At 41.6% G+C, this 26684-nt stretch overlaps 1 protein-coding gene across 2 annotated transcripts in view; it reads left to right on the forward strand.

Moving 5' to 3' along the window:
• Positions 1 to 22830, forward strand: part of LOC144494790 (uncharacterized) — a 121587-nt gene extending 98757 nt beyond the window's left edge. For both annotated transcript variants that reach the window (XM_078214138.1, XM_078214139.1), the window contains 4 exons: positions 15601 to 15696; positions 16563 to 16738; positions 20372 to 20462; positions 20949 to 22830. In XM_078214138.1, coding sequence (XP_078070264.1) covers positions 15601 to 15696; positions 16563 to 16738; positions 20372 to 20462; positions 20949 to 21031 — 446 coding nt within the window. In that variant the 3' untranslated portion in view covers positions 21032 to 22830. The remainder of the gene's footprint in view (positions 1 to 15600; positions 15697 to 16562; positions 16739 to 20371; positions 20463 to 20948) is intronic.
• Positions 22831 to 26684: the final 3854 nt, after the last annotated feature.

A 26684-nucleotide genomic window follows, 5' to 3' on the forward strand; every position in this document is an offset into this window, starting at 1 on the left:
CTCAGCCTCCTCCGCTCCAGAGAGAACAGCCCTAGCTCCCTCAACCTTTCCTCATAAGACCTACCCTCCAAACCAGGCAGCATCCTGGTAAATCTCCTCTGCACTCTTTCCAGCGCTTCCACATCCTTCCTTCCACATCCAACTAATATCTTTAGTTTGTACAAATCTCAGCTTTAAAATTAACAATATTTTCCAATTGTGGGTTGCAGCTCCCCAGTTGGATCCTGGGTTGAGCCAGAGGCTGCAATGAAACTTTGACTGATTTCTGAAATCTGAAAGATCCCTTTAAACCCTCTTTTTTTTAGTTGCTTGCTGTGGCCTAGTGTCATAGAGTCATAGAGGTTTACAGCATGGAAATAGGCCCTTCGGCCCAACTTGTCCATGCAGCCCTTTTTTTTTTTAAACCCCTAAACTAATCCCAATTGCCTGCATTTGGCCCATATCCCTATATTCCCATCTTACCCATGTAACTGTCTAAATGCTTTTTAAAAGACAAAATTGTACCCGCCTCTACTACTACTCTGGCAGCTTGTTCCAGACATCACCACCCTCTGTGTGAAAAAATTGCCCCTCTGGACACTTTTGTATCTCTCCGCTCTCACCTTAAACCTGTGCCCTCTAGTTTTAGACTCCCCTACCTTTGGGAACTGCTTCCTGAGGCCCAATTGCTGCTGCAAAATGCCTTTGAATAGGTAGGTGTCCGGGTGAAGGAGGGGTAGATGGAGAAGTGAAGGATGGGGAGATGGGGCACACTAAACTCTTATGGTTTACCCCTGCTCAACAACAAGAATACAGCCCTGGTTTGTTGGATAATTTTTCAGAATTTAAGTTTTGCAGCCCAGGTATCAAGTAAATTTAATCTGCACTGCCTACAGGGCCAATGGCTTTTACCCACTTCTATTCTAGATGTCTAAGTCTTTTTGGGTCTCCATTATTTATGACTCTTCACCATTTAGAAAGTACCTTGATCTATTTTTAGTCCCTTTAATTTCTCTAGTATTTCCTTTTTAACTAATATTAATTACTTTATGTCTGTACATTGTGTCTTCTACAGTAAATACAGATACAAAATACCAATTTAAAATTTACACTTATTATTTCCCTATTCCCTATTATTTTTCCTGTCTCGGCTTATAAGGACCTCATGTTTACTTTTTGCTCATCTGTTTACATTTGTTTACATTGTTTACATTTAGAAACTCTTTAGTTTTCAATATTTCCTGCTAGTTTACTTTGTATTCTGTTCTTACCTGCTTTATGATTTCTTGGTCATTCTTCAGTGATTTCTAAAGTCCTCACAGTCAGCTCAGCAAACCTTAAAATAACATTTTAAGCTTCTTTTAATCTAATAACTTTCTGAACTTTAGTTAGCCACAGCTGGTTTTTCTGTTATTTTAAGTTTTTAATGTGTAATATAAAATAACGGTACTATTTTGGCTAAACATTTAAAAAATCTTGACAGTGGTGTGCTATGTAAATGTTGCCAGCTTAGCTATTGGAATTTGCTGATTTTGTTTTCTGAATTTGGCTAGTTCAATTGGAAGACGCATACCAGCATTGTTTTCAATAATCTGAAGTGGCAAGATTCCAATTGTATAATGGTGGTTCTTGACAAATATCGCAATTTAAAGATTAACTTCAAAATATTTGCAATAAAGAAAACATAAGCAAGAGACAGGTGATAGACAAATTTCATCCATTTTGAAGAATATTATTCTTGATCTAACTTGAGAATTTGTTCACATTTGTGTCCAGAATTTTTCACCTTTTGTAACATGATTTTTAGGGTCTCAACTCTTGTAAAACTGAAAAGCATTGTTTTGGTTATTTAGATCCTTTGTGACACAATATTGTCAGTAGTTTATTCCCTTATTCGATGTTCGTGACAAACCAAACTAAATCTTGGAGAATGCGTTAATTCTGAATCGGATGAATGAGGTGAATTCCATGTAATGGTTGTTATCCTTCAATTGAGGGGAAGGTACAGTGGGCCACTAAGACTGTGCTGTCCAGTATATTAACCATGTATATTTAGTTGGGTATATAGATATGGAAAAGTATATTTCTAATTAGTGAAATAAAATTAGTAATAGATAACATAATTGCTCATGTAGATCATAACATTCTTATGTTATGTGCATGTGTACTTCAACTTTTATGTGTGCTGGCAAAATGGTAAGCTGCAAAATAGAGTCCTTTTTAAATTTTTGAGTGCTTTCCTTCATTCCATAATGCTTATGGTTATTTTCTCAAATGCTGTATAACACAGTTGAAAACACCAACAAAATTAGTGCAAGTGGTTGGCATAGTATTACAGTAACAATATCTGTGGCTGGTCCACAATTTCTGATGGAGGGCAATGCTCAAAGGCGCTATCCATGTAAAAGTGTGGTACTATTCGAGTATCTTGTCTTTTCAACTATCCTGTCACTAAAACTGTGTTCTGACTTAACACCTCCAGTTCTTCTGCAGTTTTAAGACTGGCAAAAGGTGGGAAGTGGTGTTCCACTAAGAAATGTGTTAGCTGTTCACCATTTACACCAACAATTTGATATCAGGAGCACAAATTCAAAATTAGCAGGTTATAGCAATTTGGAACGTATAGTTAATATTGAGGAAGACTGCATCAAAATACCCACATTGATATTAAAATTAATTTCTCCTTGATATATCTATATATCAGGGACTGCCTGGATCCACTACAGTTCACCTACCGCCGCAACAGGTCCACAGCAGACACCATCTCCCTGGCCCTGCACTCAACCCTGGAACACCTACATAACAAAGACACCTATGTCAGACTCCTGTTTATTATCTATAGCTCAGCCTTCAACACCGTTATTCCTAAGAAACTCATCTCCAAACTCCGTTGCCTGGGCCTCGTGTTGTGCCTGCCGCACAGTCTGTTTTAACCTTTATACGATGGACAAAGAATTGCGAGTAGACTTCTTGTTAGTACAACCAATATTTATTTAAAACACACAATCAATAATCACCTATCCAACCAACAATAAGTTATCTTGCAGAAAATACTAAAGGCCAAATACTCAAGTCCAATACTAGACCTTGACTTAACTTTGCATGACTGGCAAGTACCCAAGCAGATATTGGCCTTTATCTGTGCGCTGGTCTCGGTAGTCCTCTGCGTAGTCTGGTCCTTTGGTCTGGTCTGGCACTCTGGCTCTATTCTTCCTTCCTTCTCGGGTGTGGTGGCTCTCCTCGTGCTGGTCGTTGCTGGCGATGGTCACTGTTGTCGCTCGTTTGTGGGGTCAGAGAGAGATTCTTGGTTGCGCAGCACCCTTTATACCCCGTTGGGTTTCGCGTCCTTTTGGGCGGTCTCTTGATTCTTGTCAATCAACCGATCAGGGCTTGATCACCCTGATCGATAAGAGTCCAATCAGGTGCTGCCACACCAATCTCTGGGTATGTACCCAGCGGCGATGCCTGTAGGTGCTGGAGGCACGTAGGTCACATACCTCCCTCCCAAATAAGGGGTTAAGGCTGCCCTTTGTCTGGTAAACAAGTATTTTTGACCAGAAAGTGTCCATTGTCTTTGGGATGGCCTATTTCCTGTGTATTCAGTTGTCAGAGTTGCAGCCTGTTTATCTCTATCTTTTAGGCTGCAGCCTGTCATTTTAGTTCTTGCACAACTGTCCCAGACTGCTTTACAAATCGCCATTTTAGGTGGCCCGTTTGGCCACACTTGGCTGCTCCCTCTGTGACTGGATCCTGAGCTTCCTAACCCACAGACCACAATCAGTAATGATGTGGCGGTGCTGGTGTTGGACTGGAGTACATAGAACAGCATAGTACAGGCCCTTCGGCCCACGATATTGTGCCGGACCTTTTCCGAAACCAAGATCAAGCTATCCCACTCCCTATCATTCTAGTGTGCTCCATGTGCCTATCCAATAACCGCTTGAAAGTTCCTAAAGTGTCCGACTCCACTATCACAGCAGGCAGTCCATTCCACACCCCAACCACTCTATGAGTAAAGAACCTATCTCGGACATCCCTCCTATATCTCCACCACGAACCTTATAGTTATGCCCCCTAGTAACAGCTACATCCACCCGAGGAAATAGTCTCTGAACGTCCAGTCTATCTATCCCCCTCATCATCTTATAAACCTCCATTAAGTCGCCTCTCAACCTCCTCCGCTCTAAAGAGATGTTGTAGGGAAAAATCACTTGTACCAGTGCATTCAAGAGGTCGAGTCTCAAGGCAAGGTTCAAAGTGTTTTTCTTTATTGTACAATTACTGTGATCCCAGGGAGACCCGCGTAGCCAGCTCAGAAACAGTGGCTTGGCCACGTTGATCTCAATAGTTACACATTCGCTCTGGATATTTATAGGAATCCAAATTCGAGCGGGAACATTTGCTCATACATTTTTACAATACCTAAAAAGTGGCGGGATTCTTTAATTGCTGCCCTGAAGATTTGGCGGGCAGTTTCGATTCGAACAGATTAACACTAAGAATATGTATCCTATCTGGTCAGGAAGTTCCCTGGTAGACTTTGTCAATTTGCATCTGTATGGTGTGTGTCCGTGTTAATGGGACTGCCTGTTCTTGCCCCGGTGTTTTAATGTGTTTCCCATTATCCTCTTGATGTGTCCCCTTATCTAAATCGACCTCCGACGTTTGTGTCTGTATTCTATGCTTGCGAGATTAGATGTTAATGTCATTCTGTCCTGCTGTGTGTAGGGGGATTTAATCTAATCTTTTATTTTTTTTTCCTGGTTTATTAAGTTTCTTTGCCTGCCTTGGCCATTTTATTCCCATTATATTTTATTTACAGTACAGTTGTGCCATATATCCCACTGCCAGGTCTTGACTCGCAGATAACCCGATCTTCTGGCCAAGGGCCGTTTTAAAATGCAGCTTCGTGCTGTTGCTGGGCAGAATAAAGATCTTCCATCGGCTTTGAATTAAAGGTCTCTCAGCTGTGCAGAGGGGGATTTAAACAAAGGTCCATTCGGGTGTTCCCCTCTGCATTGTGGGCACGTTATGAATGGTGCCAATCAGTCCAATAAATGAATATGTTTAATGTGGTGAATATTGATGAGATAATAAAAATATGGCTTTGGAAAATGGCCTACTTCAGAGAAAAGCCCTAGCTCCCTCAACCTTTCCTCATAAGGCCTACCCTCCAAACCAGGCAGCATCCTGGTAAATCTCCTTTGCACTGTCTCCAATGCTTCCACATCCTTCTTATAGTGAGGTGACCAGAACTGCACACACTATTCCAAATGTGGTCTCACCAAGGTCCTGTACAGTTGCAGCATAACCCCACGGCTCTTAAACTCAAACCCCCTGTTAATAAACGCAAACACAATATAGGCCTTCTTCACGGCTCTATCCACTTGAGTGGCAACCTTCTGAGATCTGTGGATATGAACCCCAAGATCTCTCTGTTCCTCCACATTCCTCAGAACCCTGCCGTTGACCCTGTAATCCGCATTCAAATTTGTCCTACCAAAATGAAACACCTCGCACTTATCAGTGTTAAACTTCATCTGCCATTTTTCGGCCCAGCTCTGCATCCTATCAATGTCTCTTTGCAGCCTACAACAGCCCTCCACCTCATCCACTACTCCACCAATCTTGGTGTCATCCGCAAATTTACTGATCCACCCTTCAGCCCCCTCCTCCAAGTCATTTATAAAAATGGAGCAGAGGATCCAGCACTGATCCTTGTGGTACACTGCTGGTAACTGGTCTCCAGTCTGAAAATTTTCCATCCACCACCACCCTCTGTCTTCTATGAGATACAGTAAGACTTCTATGAGATAGCCAGTTACTTATCCAATCGGCCAAATTTCCCTCTATCCCACACTTCCTTACTTCATGAGCCGACCATGGGGGACCTTCTCAAACGCCTTACTAAAATCCATGTATCTGACATCAACTGCTCTACCTTCATTGACACACTTAGTTACCTCCTCAAAAAATTCAATCAAATTTGTGAGGCAAGACTTACCCTTCATGAATCTGTGTTGACTATCCCGGTTTAAGATGCATCTTTCTAAATGATCATAAATCCTATCCCTCAGGACCTTTTCCGTTAACCTATCGACCACCGAAGTAAGACTAACCGGCCTATAATTACCAGGGTCATTCCGATTTCCTTTCTTGAACAGAGGAACAACATTCGCCACTCTCCAGTCCTCTGGCGCCATCCCCATGGATAGTGAGGACCCAAAGATCAAAGCCAAAGGCTTTGCAATCTCATCCCTTGCCTCCCAAAGAATCCTAGGATATATCTCATCTGGCCCAGGGGACTTATCGACGTTCAGGTTTTTCAAAATTGCTAATACATCTTCCCTCCGAACATCTGCCTCCTCCAGCCTATCAGCCTGTATCACACACTCATCCTCAAAAACATGGCCCCTCTCCTTGGAGAACACTGAAGAAAAGTATTCATTCATTGCCTCTCCTATCTCTTCTGACTCCATGTACAAGTTCCCACTACTGTCCTTGACCGGCCCTAACCTTACCCTGGTCATTCTTTTATTCCTCACATAAGAGTAAAAAGCCTTGGGGGTTTTCTTTGATCTGACCCGCCAAGGACTTCTCATGCCCCCTCCTAGCTCTCCTAAGCCCTTTTTTCAGCTCATTCCTTGCTAACTTGTAACCCTTAATGGACCCAACTGAACCTTGTTTTCTCATCCTTACATACGCTTTCTTCTTCCTCTTGACAAGACATTCAACCTCTTTTGTGAACCATGGTTCCCTCACTCGGCCTTTCCTCCCTGCGTGACAGGGACATACCTATCAAGGACACGCAGTATTTGTTCCTTGAACAAGCTCCACTTTTCATTTGTGCCTTTCCCTGACAGTTTCTGTTCCCATCTTGTGCTCCCTAATTATTGCCTAATCGCATCATAATTACCCCTCCCCAATTATAAACCTTGCCCTGCTGTACGGCCCTATCCCTCTCCATTGCAACAACGAAAGACACCGAATTGTGGTCACTATCTCCAAAGTGCTCTCCCACAACCAAATCTAACACTTGGCCCGGTTCATTTCCCAGTACCAAATCCAATGTGGCCCCACCTCTTGTCGGCCTATCCACATATTGTGTCAGGAAACCCTCTTGCACACACTGTACAAAAACTGCCCCATCCGAACTATTTGACCTATAAAGGTTCCAATCAATATTTGGAAAGTTAAAGTCACCCATGACAACTACCCTGTGACCTCCACACCTATCTATAATCTGCTTTGCAATTTCTTCCTCCACATCTCTATTACTATTTGGGGGTCTATAGACAACTCCTAACAACGTGACCGCTCCTTTCCTATTTCTAACTTCAGCCCATATTACCTCAGTAGGCAGATCCCCCTCGAACTGCCTTTCTGCAGCCGTTAAACTATCCTTGATTAACAATGCGACTCCACCGCCTCTTTTACCACCTTCCCTATTCTTACTGAAACATCTATACCCCGGAACTTCCAACAACCATTCCTGTCCCTGTTCTAACCATGTCTCCGTAATGACCACAACATCGTAGTCCCAAGTACCAATCCACGCTCCAAGTTCACCTACCTCATTTCGGATGCTCCTTGCATTGAAGTAGACACACTTCAACCCACCTTCCTGTCTGCCAGTACACTCCTGCGACCTTGATATCTTCCTCAGTACCTCACTACACTCAACACTGGCTTCTGGACTACAGCTCGTTTTCCCATCCCCCTGACAAATTAGTTTGAACCCCCCCCCCCCCCCCCCGAAGAGCCGTAGCAGATTTCCCTCCCAGGATATTGGTGCCCCTCTGGTTCAGGTGCAACGCGTCCTGTTTGTACAGGTCCCACCTTTCCCAGAATGTGCTCCAATTATCCATGTAGCTGAAACCCTCCTGCAGCATCCCTGCAGCCACGTGTTTATCTGCACTCTCTCCCTGTTCCTCAACTCACTATCACGTGGCACCGGCAACAAACGAGAGATGACAACATGATTTGTCTTGGCTCTCAGCTTCCGCCCTAGCTCCTTAAATTCCTGTTTTAAATTCCCGTCCCTTCTCTTACCTATGTCGTTGGTACAGATGTGTACCACGACTTGTGACTGTTCCCCCTCCCCCTTAAAGATCCTGAAAACACGGTCCGAGACATCACGGACCCTGGCATCTGGGAGGCAACGTACCATCTGTGAGTCTCTTTTGTTGCCACAGAACCTCCTATCTATCCCTCTAACTAACGAGTCCCCAATAACTATTGCTCTCCTGCTCTCCCCCTTTCCCTTCTGAGCCACAGGGACGGACTCAGTGCTGCAGATCCGGTCACCGTGGCTTACCACTGGGTAGGTCGTCTCCCTCAACTGTATCCAAAGCGGAATATTTGTTGCCGAGGGGAACGACCACAGGGGATTCCTGCAGTGATTGCTTCCTCCCAGCCCCTCTAACCGTCACCCATGTATCTTCATTCCTCGGAATACCTATATCCCTGAAGTTTCTATCTATGGCCACCTCTGTCTCCCGAATGATCCGAAGTTCATCCAGCTCCAGTTCCCTAACGCGGTTTTTGAGGAGCTGCAGATGGGTGCACTTCCCACAGGTGAAATCAGCATGGACACTGACGGCGTCCCTCATCTCAAACATTCTGCAAGAGGAACATTGCACTGCCTGCACACCCATCCCCTCTAGATAACTTGATATTACAACAAGAAAGAAAGAAAGAGCTCACCTGATATTTACTCACCCCCGTTAGGTTAGAGGAGGTGGAAGGGTGGGGGACATTAAGTGTAGTGTCTCGGGTTTAGGAACCGCCCAACCTATATACAGGTAAAAATAAAACACTTAACCAGCAACCACTGCGACCCGCACTATAAAAGCAAACTGCAAACCGTCCCAGAACTCCCCACGGCCGACTTCCGGTTTCCTGCTGCTCTGAAAAAAAAGTAAGTTAGTTTTATCCTCACAGTTACTCTCAGCTCTGCCCTCCGACCGCTCGCTGCAGACTAGGCCGCGTATCCCTGAGGTAAATTAGTTTTATACTCACAGTTACGCTCAGCTCCGCCTTCCAACCGCTCACTGCAGATTAGTAGGCACAGTAAGAAGTATCACAACACCAGGTTAAAGTCCAACAGATTTATTTGGTAGTGCGAGCTTTCGGAGCGCTGCCCCTTCAGGTGAGTGAAGAGTTAGGTTCACAAACAGGGCATATATAGACACAAACTCAATTACAAGATAATGGTTGGAATGCGAGGCTTAACAGGTAATCAAGTCTTTACAGGTGCAGACAATGCGAGTGGAGAGAGGGTTAAACTCAGGTTAAAGAGGTGTGAATTGTCTCCAGCCAGGACAGTTAGTGAGATTTTGCAAGACTAGGCAAGTCGTGGGGGTTACAGATAGTGTGACGAACCCAAGATCCCGGTTGAGGCCGTCCTCCTGTGTGCAGAACTTGGCTATCAGTTTCTGCTCGGAGATTATGCTTTGTCATGTGTCTTGAAGGCTGCCTTGGAGAATGCTTACCCAAAGATCAGAAGCTGAATGCCCTTGACTGCTGAAGTGTTCCCCAACAGGAAGGGAACACTCCTGTCTGGTGACTGTTGAGAGGTGTCCATTATCCGTTGTCGTAGCGTCTGCATGGTCTCGCCAATGTACCATGCTTGGGGACATCCTTTCCTGCAACATATCAGGTAGACAACATTGGCCGAGTGGCAAGAGTATGTGCCATGTACCTGGTGCATAGTGTTCTCACGTGAGATGATGGTATCCGTGTCGATGATCTGGCACGTCTTGCAGAGGTTGCTGTAGCAGGGTTGTGTGGTGTCTTGGTCACTGATTTGAAGGTTGGGTAGTTTGCTGCGGACAATGGTCTTTTTGAGGTTGCGCGGTTGTTTGAAGGCAAGAAGTGGGGTGTGGGGATGGCCTTGGCGAGATGTTCGTCTTCATCGATGATATGTTGAAGGCTCCGGAGAAGATGTCATAGTTTCTCCGCTCCGGGGAAGTACTGGATGACGGAGGGTACTTTGTCCGCCGTGTCCCATGTTTGTCTTCTGGTGCAGTTTTTCGCTGTGGCGCGTCGGAACTGTTGATCAATGAGTCGAGTGCCATATCCTGTTCTTACGAGGGCATCTTTCAGCATCTGTAGGCGTCTGTTGCGATACTCCTCATCTGAGCAGATCCTGTGTATATGGAGGGCTTGTCCGTAGGGGATGGCTTCTTTAATGTGTTTAGGGTGGAAGCTGGAGAAGTGGAGCATCGTGAGGTTATCCGTGGGCTTGCGGCACAGTGAAGTGCTGAGGTGACCGTCCTTGATGGAGATGCGTGTGTCCATCGACACAAAAAAAATTACCGGAACTGAGAGGTTATACTCATCTGGAAATGCTTTCGTTCTTTATTCTAAAAAAAAAGCTGAGAGATGAACTGATTGAGGTACTTAAGATTATGAAAGGATTTTATAGAGTAGATATAGAGGGAATGTTTCCACTGGTGGGAGAGTCCAAAACTGGGAGGCATTTATTGGTCATAGAATCCCTGCAGTGCAGAAAGAGGCCATTCGGCCTATCAAGCCTGCACCGACAACATCACACCGAAGCCTATCCCCATAACACCACTTATTTACCCTGCTAAGCTCCCTGACACTAAGCGGCAATTGAGCATGGCCAATCAACCTAACCCACGCAGCTTTGGACTATGGGTGGAAACCAGAGCACCCGGAGGAAAGCTATGCAGACACGGGGAGAACGTGCAAACTCCACACAGTCAGCCTGGTTGGGAATTTGTTCAGTAGGAATTCAGGAAGAACCACTTTACCTAGAGAGCTATCAGTAGGAAAACCTGAGTCAAATAATATAGATGCAATTTAAGGAAAAACTAATTAAAAATGAGGGATAATAGGATTAAAACTTATGTTGATAGAGTTGGGTGAAGTCAGGTGGGAGGAGGTTTTTGTGGAACATAGACTCGTAGGGCAGAATGACCTGTTTCGTGCTTTAATTTTATTTTTACTGTGTTATTCCACCATTGGTTTGCTTCCACTGTTTATTCATGATCAATCATTAAAGACTTTTAACAGTCTTCAAATGTTAGAAAATATGAGCTAAAAATTACAAATTCTGAAGTTCCAAATTAGTTTTCCCTCAGGTACAATAAGTTATTGTTTGACTTTCATCTATTTGTTTTTTAACTTTGAATGCACATTTTCACTGAAAATTATTTGCACTTTGTAAGGTTATTAAAACAATTTTTAGGTATAATTGGTGTCTTTCTATGGAGTTCCTTTTCCCATATGATATGTGGTCTGATGGCTAGATTCATCCAGATCTGTTCGCTTATCACAGATTCCTGACTAACTGGCATGAATTGGGCGAATAGTAATTATACTGAAGTTATAACCATGATCCTGTGGGTTAACATTATTTGAATTTTAGAATTCAGATAAGCAAGACATGCATTCTCTGTTAATATTGCATTCTTGTTTTTCATTCATGGGATGTGGGTGTTGCTGCTAAAGCTAACTGTGCCTGTGGCACCCTGGTAGTGCCAAGGGGGTGGGGTCTGGGAGGTGGAGCTCCATGGGGTTAGGGAAGGGGGGAACTCTGGCGGGGGTGGAGTTGGTGGCGTGCGGCCGAGCCAGTGTGATCCTAGTTGGATGGGTGGAAATCTGCAGGGGCAGCAAATTGGGGGAGGCGATGTCTGTGTGGGAAGTGACAGATCTCACAGTATGCTATGTACGCTGTGATCACTTGGAGATCAGGGCACCTGCATAATGGCACCCCTAGAGCTCAGCAGCCAGCTTCACAGATGAGTTGAGGCTACACCCCCGCATGGCGGCTCCTGTTTTGCATGGAGTGCCGTAAATTTGCATTACTTGCCTCGCTGGAAAAAACCAGCAAGGAAATCTACCGTTTTCTTGCCCGTTTGACACTTAAAATTTTTTGGAGAAAATTCTGCCCAATATTCTTGGTTTAGAAAAATTCTTCATCGTGTTTTTTTAAATGCTTTCATGGGATGAGGTGCTTCCACTTTCGAAGTACTGCTATATATTGGATTAGTGGGGATATAGTCTGGTCATCCTTCCAGACAATTTTCTTTGTTTAGAGACATTCTTCGTCTTTTTTTAATCATTCATGGGATGTGGTCTGGCCAGCATTTATTGCCCTTGAACAGAGTAGTTTGCTGGACCATTTCCAAGGGCATTTAAGAGTCAATCACATTGCTGTGGCTCTGGAGTCACCTGTAGGCCAGATAAGGTAAGGACAGCAGAATTTCCTTCCCTTAAGGACATTAGTGAACCAGGTGGGTTTTTATGACAATCGATGATGGTTTTCCGATCATCATTAGACTTTTAATTCCAGATTCTTACCGAATTCAGATTTCATCACCTACCATGGTTTGTTTAAACCTGGCTCCCCAGAGCATTAGCCTGGGTCTCTGAATTGGTATTCCAGTGACAATGCTGCTACATCAATGCCTCCCCATTGTTGACGGGCTTGTTTTATTTCCTGCAACTATTTTTGCAGTAGCTGCTGAGTGATTAAGGATGTACCTGTTTGAACCTCCTCAATGAAATGTGAATCCTCTTTTTGGTTCCTTATGATAGTCGTGACAGTGTGTCTGCAGTTGTTACTTCTTGTGCATGTACTCTGCCATGGTCATAACTCATTAATCTTAGTCTGAATTGCTGAATTCCGGGCAGCATCATTGCAATTTGTTTTAGAAAAGTTGTATTTCTCCTGCATATTTTCTTCCCGTTTCTATTGCATTGTCACATTGAGTAAATTGAAGAAAGTCTAGGCAAGTCCTGCAGGTTTGGACAGTAATTGTCATTGTGTCACACTACAATCAGAGTTGCTTGACTTTGTCAACAGAAGACTTCCAAATATATAAAATATACATAGCACTGTTCACTATTACCCAATGTTTCAGTGCGTTACAGCCATTTAAGTGTTTTTAAAATTAGTCACTATTGTAATGGAGAATGTGGCAGCTAGTTTAAGTACAACATGCTCCTCAAATGTGGTAATGACCAAATAATCTGTTAATTTTTGTGATTTTGTTTGAGGGATATGGATTGACTAGGGTAGCAGGGATAACTTGTTTGATCTTTTTCAAGATAGTAGCATGGGATCTTTTATATCCACCTGAGAAGAAGACAGGGCCTCATGCGAAGGATGGCATCTGAATAGTTTAGTGCTCCCTTCAGTACTTGGGTGTGCTGTTAGCCTTGATTTTTATGCTCAAGCTCTGATGTAGGACTTGAACCTAGAACCTTCTGACTCAGGCAAGAGTGCTGTCAAGTGAGCCACAGTGTGTTTAATCCCTAAAACTGAAGACAGTGGGTTCTTCTGCATTACTTGTATTATATTAAGGTAGTGAGGCAGATTAGAGCACTCATTGCTTATTGATTTGTTGCCTAGATTCACTCCTTTTAAACTAAAATTAGTTGCAGGTAGAATTAGCACGAGAAATTACCTTGTGCAGATGAAGTTTAGAGTTTTATTTAAAAATTGCTGTCGTGACATAAAAGCCATGGTTTGGACATGCAGAGCAGGTGAGTTGGGAAGAGGGGGATTGAGAAGTTTTATTTTTTTTAAAAAAGCTATTTGTGAGTTAAATATAGTTCATATCACCGCATTTAATGGGAGATATAGCAATTATCATGCACCGATGACCCAGACTTCACACCTTACGATTGACATTAATTGGTGTTCCCTTTGATTCCATGGCCTGTCTGATGGCATGATGTCATGAAAAACTTCATTTTCTGAAACATAAAACTTGTCAGTGGATCTCAAAATTTCAAATCAAATGAAATATAATTTAGCTGGTCGTTTTACCTTCTAACTTTAATGTACAAATTGGCTGTGACCATGATTTTGGTGAGGGACCATTTTATAATACTCATAAAATGAAACTGCTGCAGGTAAAGATTATGTTATTAACATACATTAGAAAACAGGTATTTACTGACAGATGGGTGTACCTGCTTCTCACTGCAGTCGATCTTTGCTTGCAGCTCTTCTAGATGAGGGCGGCACAGTGGTTAGCATTGCTGCCTCACAGCGCCAAGGACCTGGGTTCAATTCCAGTCTCGGGTCACTGTCTGTGTGGAGTTTGCACATTCTCCCTGTGTCTGCGTGGATTTCCTCCGGGTGTTTCGGTTTCGTCCCATAGTCCAGAGATGTGCGGGTTAGGTTGATTGGCCATGCTAAATTGACCCTAGTGTCAGGAGAATTAGCAGGGTAAATAAGTAGGGTTATGGGAATCGGGCCTGGGTGGGATTGTGGTCGGTGCAGACTCGATGGGCCAAATGGCCTCCTTCTGCACTGTAGGGATTCTATGATTCGATGAGATAGCCGGCCCATTTTGGGCTGTACTCATGGCACCCGCACTCCACTTCCACCTCCTGGTTCAGTGGATGGTGGTTGGGGTGCCAATCAAACGGGGGAATGCTTTCAAACCTTTTGAGTGTTGCTTGAGTCACAATTATCCACGCAAGTGGAGAGTGGAGGTGTGTGGCTCGCTGCGGAATTCCTCCTTCAATTGTAGTTGGCTTGCAATTACGGTAAAAAGCTTTAAAGTTTAGAATACGGAGTGGATGATGATAATGTTTACATACTGGGTACAATCCCTTATGGTCTGACTTTCAGCCAGCTCATTCAGTAGTTCTCTTTTGAGCAGTGCAAGCCCACCTCCCACTTCTGGACTCCTCATCTACATCTTAAGCCATCACTTGGAACCTTTTACTGAGTATGAGATGTGTGTGTGTGAGAGATGAGTTGGTTGTTGCCAGGTGATGGGGCCTTGCTCTGAGTGAAGATCACCAACATATCCTCTTCTATTTTGAGGAGGGGCAATTAAGTTTCAAAAAACAACCTCCACACTGCATCAAATTGAAATAAAACAAGGTAGGCTTTACAATGTTTTAAGGAGTTGGATGATAAATATTCAGTGTTGATTAGGAGGTGCACTGCTTATGTTTTCTGTATACTGCAGATAGTCTTTTATTAATGTTCAATTTTGCTTACCATATTGAACCACTTTTTCTTAATTTTTTGTGTGCATACACTTGATTTTGTTTCTGAAATAGGTGCAGAATCTGGATTGCACCAATCAAAATTTGTTGACAACTCATGTTGGTGCTTTCTGAATGTTTTAAATTCTGAATTGACCAAATCCTGGAATTACGTAGAAATTAGAATGTGGACACATATGGTTGGGTTAAACCATTTTATATTGGTGTTCAGCCTTCAGTGAGCAGTATTCCAAATCCCATGCATTTATCGTGTTCCCAGACCAGAAAATCTTGCTTTACATTAGAAGTTACTGATCAGGTGCTGATTAACTTGAATGAATGCCCTGCGTGATTCATCCATTAAAAAATTACACTTTGACAAATATTCAAAAAAATGGCAGCTTAATACTAGCTGTAAGGATGTGTTGTTTTACCCAGCTCATCATTCAGTTCATCTGTGGCACATTCATTTTGTGAACAATGTCTTCCTTGGTTGTAATTGTGGATTAATCCTCGCATTTAATTAATAAAAAATGCTAGTTTTAATAGTATTAAATATACTAAATATGTTATATTGATGATGAAAGGAAAATTCAAGTACTTTCTAATAATAAATCAGTTTTATTATTTGAACAGAAAACAACGAGAAGGAGCCTTCTGAAGAAGCTATACAAGAAAGTTTGAAATCTACTTGTGTTTGGAGTGTAAAGGAAAACAGTGAAGTATTTATAGGTTTGTGTCGTTACCAAATGACTGCAAAGTTTTCATTCCAGTCTGTCGAGTCAGAAAATGTTCTTCGTGATGCAAATACTTAGCAGATCCGGTTACATTTGTGGAAAGAAACAAAGTTATTGTTTCAATCAGATGACCCTTCACCAGAACATTAACTGTTTCTCTCCACAGATGCGGCCTGATCTGCTGAGTATTTCCAGCATGTCTGCAGTATTTTTCTTTTGTTCTACATTTTGCACTTAATTGTATTTTGAGTTGTAGAAAATTGACCTCTGGCTGAAATTGCGGTCAGATCTGATAAACAGGAGCAAGTTTTTACTGAGTTTACACTTGCACACTGTAGCTGATATGGATCAGAATAAGCATAAAAGCAGATGATTGATATTTAAATTACTACATTAAAATGGATCTGAATCATGGAATCCCTACAGTGCAGAAGAGGCCATTCGGTCTATCAAGTATACACCAACTCTGAAAGAGTAACTTAGCCAGGCCCCCTCCCCCACCGATTTCCCATGGCTAATCCATCTAACCTACACATCTTGGGATACTGGGACACTAAGGGGCAATTTTCCATGGCCAATCCACCTAACCTGTACATCTTTGGACTGTGGGAGGAAACTGGAATGCCTGGAGGAAACCCATGCAGACATTGGGAGAACATGCAAACTCCACAAAGACAGTCACCCAAGGCCAGAATTGAACCTGGTCCCTGGAGCTGTGAGGTGGCAATGCTAGCAACTGTGCCATTGTGTCACCCCATGGACGAGAGCAGTGTGCCAGTGTTTCTCGTGCCCAGTAATGGCTATGTTTGATTTAGTTTCTGTGCATTATGCATCTAATAATATTTATTTTTCACTTTTCAGACTGCGTTACTACTTCAGATATGTGTGATTTCTTCTATCCCTTAAAGACAGAGTATGAGGATAACAGATCGATTGCCATCTGCAAAAGTTTAAATTGGCAGACATTCTCTTGTGGCAAACTGGTTTTGGGACCATACAAAGAAAAGGGTTGTCAAATGGTTTATAAAGATACCATGGTAAGTACATTTCCCAAATTTGATTTATTCTTCATGAAGCATTGGTGGTGTTATAGTTAAAGATCATTATTACACTTTATTATAGAGTCATAGAGATTTATAGCATGGAAACAGGCTCTTCTGCCCAACTTGTCCATGCTGCCCCTTTTTTAACCCCTAAGCTAGTCCTAATTGCTCACGTTTGGCCCATATCCCTCTATACCCACCTTGCCCATGTAACTGTCTAAACACTTTTTAAAAGACAAAATTGTACCCGCCTGTACTACTACCTTTGGCACTTGCTTCCACTCTAACTTCAGTCTTCTTGGCACAAAGTCCATGAATCTCCACCCTTGCCAACTCCAATGCATGTTGGTTTCCCAGAATAACTATTGCGAAGTTTCATCCTGCTCTTGCCAGCCCACTTAAGATGATCTCGTATACTGCAAAACTGTCAGATGCTCATCCTTCAGAAATGTCTTCCAAAACATCCTCCTTTCTCACTTGCTTCAGAAACCTCCTGAAAACACGTCTTTGCAAAGTTCTATAAACAATGATGGATAGGCAAAGACCCTGTGAAGCTGGGACGCACACTGTGAAGTTGAAACTAGAGCTCCTGCCCACATTTGGAAAACTCCAGTCAATATCAAGGGCATTGTTTCCAATTTTGAGCACCATATCAGGCTTGAAAATGGTGCAAAAGGAGTTTATATTGGAATGGTGCTGGGGATGAAGGACTTCAGTGAAGTGGAAAGATGAAAGAAACTGTGGTTGTTTTACTTAGAATAGAGAATGATAAGAAGAACTTTGATAGAGGTGTTCAGAATCATGAATAGTTTTCAGCAAATGAAGATTCTCCAGCGGCAAGAGAGGTCAGAAACAAAAAGACACAGATTAAGGTGTTTGGCGAAAGAACCAGAGGTGACATGTGGAGACTTATTTTTTACAGATTGAGTTGTGACCTGGTATGCATTGCCTGAAAAGGTGATGAGAGCATGTTCAAAGAAAATTGGATAAATATTTGAGGGGAAAAAGTAACAAAGGATTGTGATTAATTGATAGTTTTACCAAAGAGCTAGCAGAGGAATAATTGGCTCAATGATTTTCTGTGCTTATCAATCTATGAATTGTAATGCAGATCTGTAATTGATTGGTAGATCTTTGTGGGCAGCTTTCTTCGAGGTTAGTGGCTTGTCTGTTGACCATGCATTCTAATCAAATACATTGGTGGTCATATAGTTAAAATGATTTGATCCCTTTTAAGATTTAAGTCATGTAATCCACACACACACACACACACACACACACACACACACACGTGGCATTGATCGATTATGGACACCAATTATACTCTCACATGTAATTGTATTTTTCTGAGTGAATGACAGTACAGGTATCTGCATTGCACTTCTACTGATCTTTATGATGATTTTTTCCCTTTGCCCTTGCTAAGTTAAATCTGGTGCAAGATCATGGGGATGTCACATTGAAGTATTCACACACAGCAAACCAGAAAGTCAAAAGTACTTAATATTTTTACCTTCAATTTTTCAAATAGGGAAACACATGATTATGATTGGATTAATATAGGAACTAAAATAAAGATCAGCTTTTAAGCAAAGAAAAAAATGCATTTGAAATGTGTGGAATTATCGTTGTGGAGAAATTTGGCAACCCACAAATATAAAATCAGCTTTTTGGAGGAGTTGGAGTGTTCAGTATTAATTCTGAAGTTAATCATTGACAGTAACTTCTCGGTTTCTGCATTACTCTGCATATGTGTGGACTCCTGAAGCTTCTATCAGTTTTAGATGGCAAATGCTGACAGGAATATTATGTAGTTTGCATTCATTGACTCTGCTAGGGAATCAGAAGTCATATTATTGAACTGCTCTGCCAATACAGAACACCTTCAGGAAAAGGAAGATTAAGTTGGCATGACTGTCTTCAAGCTTTATTTACCTGTTTCTAATCCATGTTTCTATTTATCATGGATCCTCCAACCTCCTGGTCAACATGTTGGGTTTTTTGATAAACTGGGTGCTCTGCTAATCCAATGGATTTTTATTTTGCTGAAATAGTTTTTGCATATGAAACCTTGTGGATTAATATGTGCTGTGATAGCTACTTCTTCTTCACTTCTAGTCTCCCATGCTTAATGAGACAATATTATTCAGCTACTAATTTAAACACCGTCCATGCATTCCAATTTAATGTGACAAACAAGAACAGGAGTCGACTTAATTTTCTTAACATTCTTCCTTTATTTAACACTTGATACCAATTTAAACAGTTGTAACACTTTAGCTCTTTTACTGAATTTTAACTCTTAACCAAACTTTAACTCTTAACTGAACATTAGTTCTTTAACTGAAAACAAATACTACCCAGTTAGAATGAAGTGGCCAAGTCTGTTCCCGATGTAGAATCTGTCCTCACGGTCTCTCTGAAGAGGTTCTTCAGGGCACGCTTCTTGCGATGGTTGATCTCTGGAGTTGTTGCTAGAGATGAAGGACTGAAACATTGTGGGGGCGGCACGGTAGCACAGGGGGTGGCACGATAGCACAGTGGTTAGCACTGCTGCTTCACAGCTCCAAGGACCTGGGTTTGATTCCCGTCTTGAGTCACTGTCTGTGTGGAGTTTGCACATTCTCCTCGTGTCTGCATGTGTTTCCTCCGGTGTTCCGGTTTCCTCCCACAGTCCAAAGATGTGTGGGTTAGGTTGATTGGCCATGCTAAAAATTGCCCTTAGTGTCCCGAGATGCGTAGGTTAGAGGGATTAGTGGGTAAATATGTAGGGATATGGGGATAGGGCCTGGGTGGGATTGTGATCGGTGCAGACTCGATGGGCCGAATGGCTTCATTCTGTACTGTAGGGTTTCTATGATTCTGTGATCTCTTTTATCCACAAATTGTTTCAGCTTCAAGAAGCTTCTCTGGCATCCAGCCAATGATGCAACTGGAAACCGATCATATGGCTTGAACAGCCAATGAAATTACTTGTAAACGATACCATTATGCTCGGTTCAGAGAGATTGAATAGGTTGGGACTTTACTCCCTGGAGCGTAGAAGATTGAGGGGAGATTTGATAGAGGTGTATAAGATTTTGATGGGTATAGATAGAGTGAATGCAAGCAGGCTTTTTCCGCTGAGGCTAGGGGAGAAAAAAACCAGAGGGCATGGGTGGTTAAGGGTGAAAGGAGAAAAGTTTAAAGGGAATATTAGGGGGGCTTCTTCACGCAGAGAGTGGTGGGAGTGTGGAATGAGCTGCCGGATAAAGTGGTAAATGCGGGGTCACTTTTAACATTTAAGAAAAACTTGGACGGGTTCATGGATGAGAGGGGTGTGGAGGGATATGGTCCAAGTGCAGGTCAGTGGGACTAGGCAAAAAATTGTTCGGCACAGACAAGAAGGGCCAAAAGGCCTGTTTCTGAGCTGTAATTTTCTATGGTTCAGATAGCATGCAAAACCCATAAACTCGGTGCCTACATGTAAACTACATGTGACTCCAGAGCCACAGCAATGTGGTTAACTCTCATTGCCCTCAGGCAATAGGGATGAGAAATAAACGTTGACCACCAGCGACACCCATGTCCCCCCATGAATGAATTTTTAAAAATTAGAAGAATTGATGCACATTAACTGTATTACAGGTATTTCACATCCTAAAAGGAGAACTAGGAATTACAATATATCGTACTACATACCATCTCAAAGAAGGGGATTACTTCTTTGTGCCTTCAGGTAAATGATCTCTTTTTATTTACTGGTAAATTTATATCTTACAATCAACTGCATTGTTTAATTTTGGAATCATCCACTATTACATGCTAGGCAATGAAAATGTACACAGATTGACAAGTCATACTCACTATGCAGCCTGCACAGTGAAGAGGTTGCATATTTCACCAAGGAATTGAAACAGCAGGCGAGACACTGAAGTACAAAATTGATTTTATGGGATAGTAATTGCAAGTGAGATTTGTCAGAAGTTCTATCAATGGCCAAGTTAATTGAGCATTTCAGCACAGTTTGCTAGCATATACCTCATCAGTGCACAATATTTCAAAGGCTGCTTACTAATATGATTAAATTGTTCCAGTAATTAAAAGATGAATAATTTCATCTTCAACCATAGATGGCTGAAGATTCAGGGTATTTTGTAATTTTCAAAATCTTTAAAATGTAATAAATTAGACTATTGCGTAAATAGTCATTTCTCCGTTACAGGTAACACGTACAATGTTACAAATCTTCAGGATACTGAGGCCGTACTGTTTTTCACACAGTTGAAAGGAGGCAAGATGAAGTGAACAGTGTTCGTGAGGAGCAATTTTTGTGGCAGGAGTATATTTTGTACATTACTGTAGTCGTGAAGAAGAGTTTAGAGCATTTTGGAATAGTTAAAATGTTGACCTATTTTTTTATGAACTACTTTGTTTTTATGAAACATCTAGAAAGTAACCTGCCTAGAAAATTTGAATTCATTGCTGTTGATGTATCTAGACATACAGCTTGTTGAGTCTTATCACCTGCAAAGAACTTTTCTAGTTTGTACCATATGTTAGAGTAGTTTTGAGTAATTTTGGAATATGTTAGTTTTGTTGCAAGTTAATGTGCTGTTCTCAAATATTCTGCTTTTTAAAACTTAATGAGCTTGGAGCATAAAGACTGATAAACATAATATGTGATCCTGCATTGGTGCAATTCCATGTTTTAGTGCTCAAATTTCTATAAACAAAGGGGGTGGAAACACACCTCGGGAACCTCAACGTATATGAATAGAAGAGGAAACGTGAGTAAATTGTCTGAATGCCTCTTTATAGCAAGGTATATTTGTTTATGGCAGCAGGGATAATGTAAACCAAGCAAACCATAATTTCTTCACTTAACATGCATGGAAGTATGCAGGTTCGTGGCCATACTTAGCGACACTGGAATTCTTAATTTCAGTTAAGCTATGCTAGTGAAGAGAAGGAAGAAAAAACTGAATGAAAACATCCTTTCACCCCTGCTACTTGGGATTGAATCCTGTCCAGCCCAATAGAACAAAAAATTCTGCTGTCCATTAGCTGTGTGGATTGCCTGTGAAGAGTTTTGGCAGTTTCTTCCCAGTCTCTACGAGGCATTAAGCAGCAGCAGTAAATGGTCCAAAATTTGGTACCGTGTTGACAATTCTGATGAATTGTTTAAGTGTTTATTACAGTTAAGATGCATTAGTAGTCAAAATGGAAACAGTTTCCCAAGTTAGGTGCTCCGTTGGCTCCATTAGCTGTAGAATAAAACCCTAAACAAACAGTGTTTTAGTCCCTAAACTTCAAAAAGTGTGCAATGCTGGACATTATGTTGCTTCTGTGTCTTAGCCCACCTGTGTCTCCTTTCAAAGTGATATTGCCCACTTAATTTTGCATTAGTTTAGTTTGGATTATGGGCAGTTGTCCTTTTATAAGGTTGCCAAAATTCATTTTACTTGTTATTACAGGAAGGAACAATGGGGATTTTCATTTCAGAAGTGCTAACTGGGCCATGCTAATTGCAAAAGGCATTTATCTATCCAGAATAGTTCATATGGGCCGCAATGTTGCTTGAGTAACAACAGTATTTTCAGATATAATTCATTGGTTCAGAAGTGCTTCAGAACATCATCAGAATGTGGAAAAGCAATATATAAACCCTGGGTTCCTTTGTTTTCCCTCTCCATTTCTCTTTCTGTCTTATGGTCTTCCGTTAATACTGTTAATATAACTGGATTACTAAGTTCTTTGCTCAAGGAATAAATATTCTGTTCCCCATTTAGTATCCAGTGAACAGAAAACAAACTTAACCTATTTTAATTGGTGTTCTTTCAAATGTAAAGAGATTCTATGCAGAAAATATTAGTAAACCAGTGCTTATTTTTGTAACAACTCATAAATGCATTCTGTTTTATAAAGAAGCAATTTATCTGAAAGATGAGTGTTTGATATGCAAGCACTTGAATGGATATTAAAATGTATATGTACAAAACAACCTTCAACCCACCTGCAGAAAGTTGTAGTGGATGCCCTTTTTCCAAGTACTTTGTTTTAAAAAAAATTGGGAATAAAAAATCATGCGATTTGTCTTTGCTGATTTACTTTCTTATGTTGCATCATTATGGGATGTTTGCCATGTGCCATGAATTTCTTCCCTGATCTCTCTCTCTCTGCCTTTATACAGTCATTTTGTTTTCTTGAGATGTAGAGTGAAGAATTATTATATTCATTAGTGGAAATACAAAGCCAAAAACTGAACTTATTTAGCTTTCCCGTACATATCATTTTGTAGTGGGAGCACAAATATTGATCTAAAGTCCCTGTAACATTAACCGTAGCTTATTCTTCTAGTTATTTCAGGTTAGTTCCATCTTTTATTTTAAAAGCTGACTACAATAACTATTGAGATTATATGAACTAACATGGAAATGTTGCTGATGACACTCAGTTCTACCTCACCACCAACTATTCAACGTTGCTAAATTATTAGACTGCTCATTCAACATTCAAAATCCGATGAGCAGAAATTTCCTTCCATTAATATTGGTAAGAGTGAACCATTCATTTTGTTCCCCTCTCTCGGCTCCATTCTCTCACTACCGACTCTAATCCCACTCGTTGGTACTGTCATTTTTGACTCTAACATGGGCTTCCAACCACCAAGATTGCCTAATTCACTAACATACCTTACTTCACTCCTGTTTAAGTTGATCTGCTCCTGAAGCCTTTTTCATGAATATTCCAATACACACCTTGCTGGCCTGCTATATTCTACCTTCTGTAAACTGAAGCTCACCCAAAACTCTGCTGCTCGTGTCCTTATCCAAAGTCCCATTCACTTGTCATCACCATGCTTGTTAATCTGTATTGGCTCCGGTCAGGCAACGTTTTGATTTTAAAATACTCATCCTTGTTTTTGAATTCTTCCATGGTTTTATCCCTCTATAACCTCCTCCAGCCCTATAACCGTCCAAGATACCTGTACTTATATTCTTGCCTCACATGTTTTCCCAATTTTAATTATCCCAAAGGTAGCGGTGCCTTCAGTCGCTTAGACCCTAACCTCTGGAGTTCCCTCCTTGCACCTCTCTATCTCTCTACCTCACTTTCCTCTGTTCACACATTCCTTAAAATCCAGCTCCTAGATTAAATGACAAAAACTTAATCAAATATCTCCTGAGGTGGCTTGGTGTCATAAGGCCTTGGGAAGTGTCTTAGTACTTTTAAAATAATAAATGTCCTATGTAAATATAAGTTGGTGTTGGAATAATTTATCTCCCTCAACCCAAAGCTATAGGGCAAGTTCACTCACTGAACAGCTTTCAGTATTAGCTGATCAGGGTGTGCTCAGAATCATCAGCAGCCTCACCATCCTTTGTTCAGTTGAAGGCATTTTTATTAGTGTCACAAGTAGGCTTACGTTAACACTGCAATGAAGTTACTGTGAAAATCCCCTAGTCGCCATGGATACATGCGTCTGTTCGGGTACACTGAGGGATAATTTAGCACGGCCAATGCACCCGACCAGAAAGTCTTTCGGAATGTGGGAGGAAACTGGTGCACCCACGCAGATACGGGGAAAAAGTACAGACTCTGCACAGACAGTGACCCAAGCCGGGAATCAAACTTGGGTCCCTGGCACTGTGAGGCAGCAGTACTAACCACTGTGCTGTGTTATTGTATCTTTACTATTGTAACTAAGTTTTTATTTCATATGAATTAGGAGCAGGAATAGGTTTCCTCCAAATTCAGAGTATTTCATTTAATTATTTCACAAATTTTATCTTTTTGTTCTAAGGTTTTATTATTATTCTTTGAAGATTGGTTGGCTATAGTTGAGTCTTCCTCGTTCATCAAGACCATGATGTCATGTTGCATTGCTGGCATGCTATGTATAGCAGAGTATAAGTGTTCCCATATTGTGTTCTTAATGTTATGGGTAGATATTGCACCATTTCTTATGCTGTTGACAAGTGCTTTGTTGGAATTAATAGGAGCAAAGATTTAAAATTTTAGTTTTGTCCCCTCTCCACAATCACTAAATCACTTACCTAAAAATGTGCAACATTGACGCTATCCAGCACAGCTGAAAGAGTTGGCTAAATGGACATGGTGGCTGGATGATCAAAATGATGATGACTGCTCAAATGTTGCAGGTAGGCACTGCTGACTTTCCAGGAGATGGTAAGTTGTAGCTGTGATGATATATTGAGATAAATTTCACATCACATTGTAATGTGACATTCCAATTGCCACAAGTAGTACATTAACTGGATCTACTGAATCAAAAGACATTGCTGTTGAATGCTGTTTCAACTATTTTTGTACCAATTGTAAGTAATACTACCCACATGCTTCATGTGACTGCCTTCCACTCTATTTAAACCACACTGGATGAGAAGAATCCCAATTCCTGTGCTGAACAAAGTGATTTTACCTAGGCTTGCAGTTAGTTCAGACACCTGGCTGAGGAGAGAATAGCTGGGTAGTTTCGGCGGGGGGGTGAATCAGTTCAAACAGCACTGATTTTTTTCCTCATGCTACTTGTTCATCAACAGAAGATGTTTTCAGTTTTTGTTTCAGACTAAGCGGTGGTGTATTTCTCAACTCCTCAGATTTTATGTGATCCGATTTCTACTAATCCACAGCAAATTAGGATTAGCTCAGCCTATTGTATAAATTTTTTAAAAACTGAAAAAGAGCGCCCACTATTTCTCTCACTGCTTAGAGAATAGGAGGTTACATAGTATAATGGCCATAGAGAACATTTATATTGCTTCCTGTGAGTTTTAGGGTCCATAATCAAAGTCCAATATACAAGAATATGAATGGGGAGCAGGCCACTCAGCCCCTCAATCCTGCTCCACCATTCAATAAAATCATGGCTGATCTGATTGTAACTTCAACTCCACAATCCTGGCTACCTCTAACCTTTCACCCACCCCCTTGTTAATCAAGAATATATCTCGCTCTGCCTTAAAAATATTCAAAGATTCTGCTTCTACTGCCTTTTGAGGGAGAGAGTTCCAGAGACACTCAATCCTCAGAGAAAAGATTTCTCCTCATAGTCCATAAGACATAGGAGAAGAATTAGGCCACTCGGCCCATTGAGTCTGCCCCGCCATTCAATCATGGCTGATATTTTTCTCATCCCCATTCTCCTACCTTTTCCCCATAACCTCTGATTCCCTTATTAATCAAGAATCTATCTATTTCTGTCTTAGAGACACTCAATGACCTGGCCTGCACAGCCTTCAGCAGCAAAGAGTTCCACAAATTCATCACACTCTGGCTGAAGAAATTCCTCCTCATATCTGTTGTAAATGTTCATCCTTTTAGCCTAAGGTTGTGCCCTCTGGTTCTACTTTTTCCGACTAGTGGAAACATCCTCTCCACATCCACTCTATCCAGGCCTCGCAGTATCCTGGAAGTTTCAGTAAAAGCCCCCCTCATCCTTCTAAACTCCAACGAGTACAGACCCAGAGTCCTCAACTGTTCCTCATACGACAAGCTCTTCATTCCAGGAATCATTCTTGTGAACCTCCTCTGGACCCTTTCCAAGGCCAGCACATCGTTCCTTAGATATGGGGCCCAAAACTGCTCTCAATACTCCAAATGGGGTCTGACCAGAGCCTTTATACAGCCTCAGAAGTACATCACTGCTCTTGTATTCTAGCCCTCTCGACGTGAATGCTAACATTGCATTTGCCTCCCTAACTGCCGACTGAACCTGCACGTTAACCTTAAGAGAATCTTGACCAAGGACTCCCAAGTCCCTTTGTGTTTCTGATTTCCTAAGCATTTTCCCATTTAGAAAATAATCTATGCCACCATTCCTCCTTCCAAAGTGCATAATCTCACACTTTTCCCACATTTGTATTCCATCTGCCACTTCTTTGTCCACTTTCCTAGCCTGTCCAAGTCCTTCTGCAGCCCCCCTGCTTCCTCAATC

This window comes from Mustelus asterias, chromosome 6, assembly GCF_964213995.1.
Source record: "Mustelus asterias chromosome 6, sMusAst1.hap1.1, whole genome shotgun sequence".
Lineage (NCBI taxonomy): Eukaryota > Metazoa > Chordata > Chondrichthyes > Carcharhiniformes > Triakidae > Mustelus > Mustelus asterias.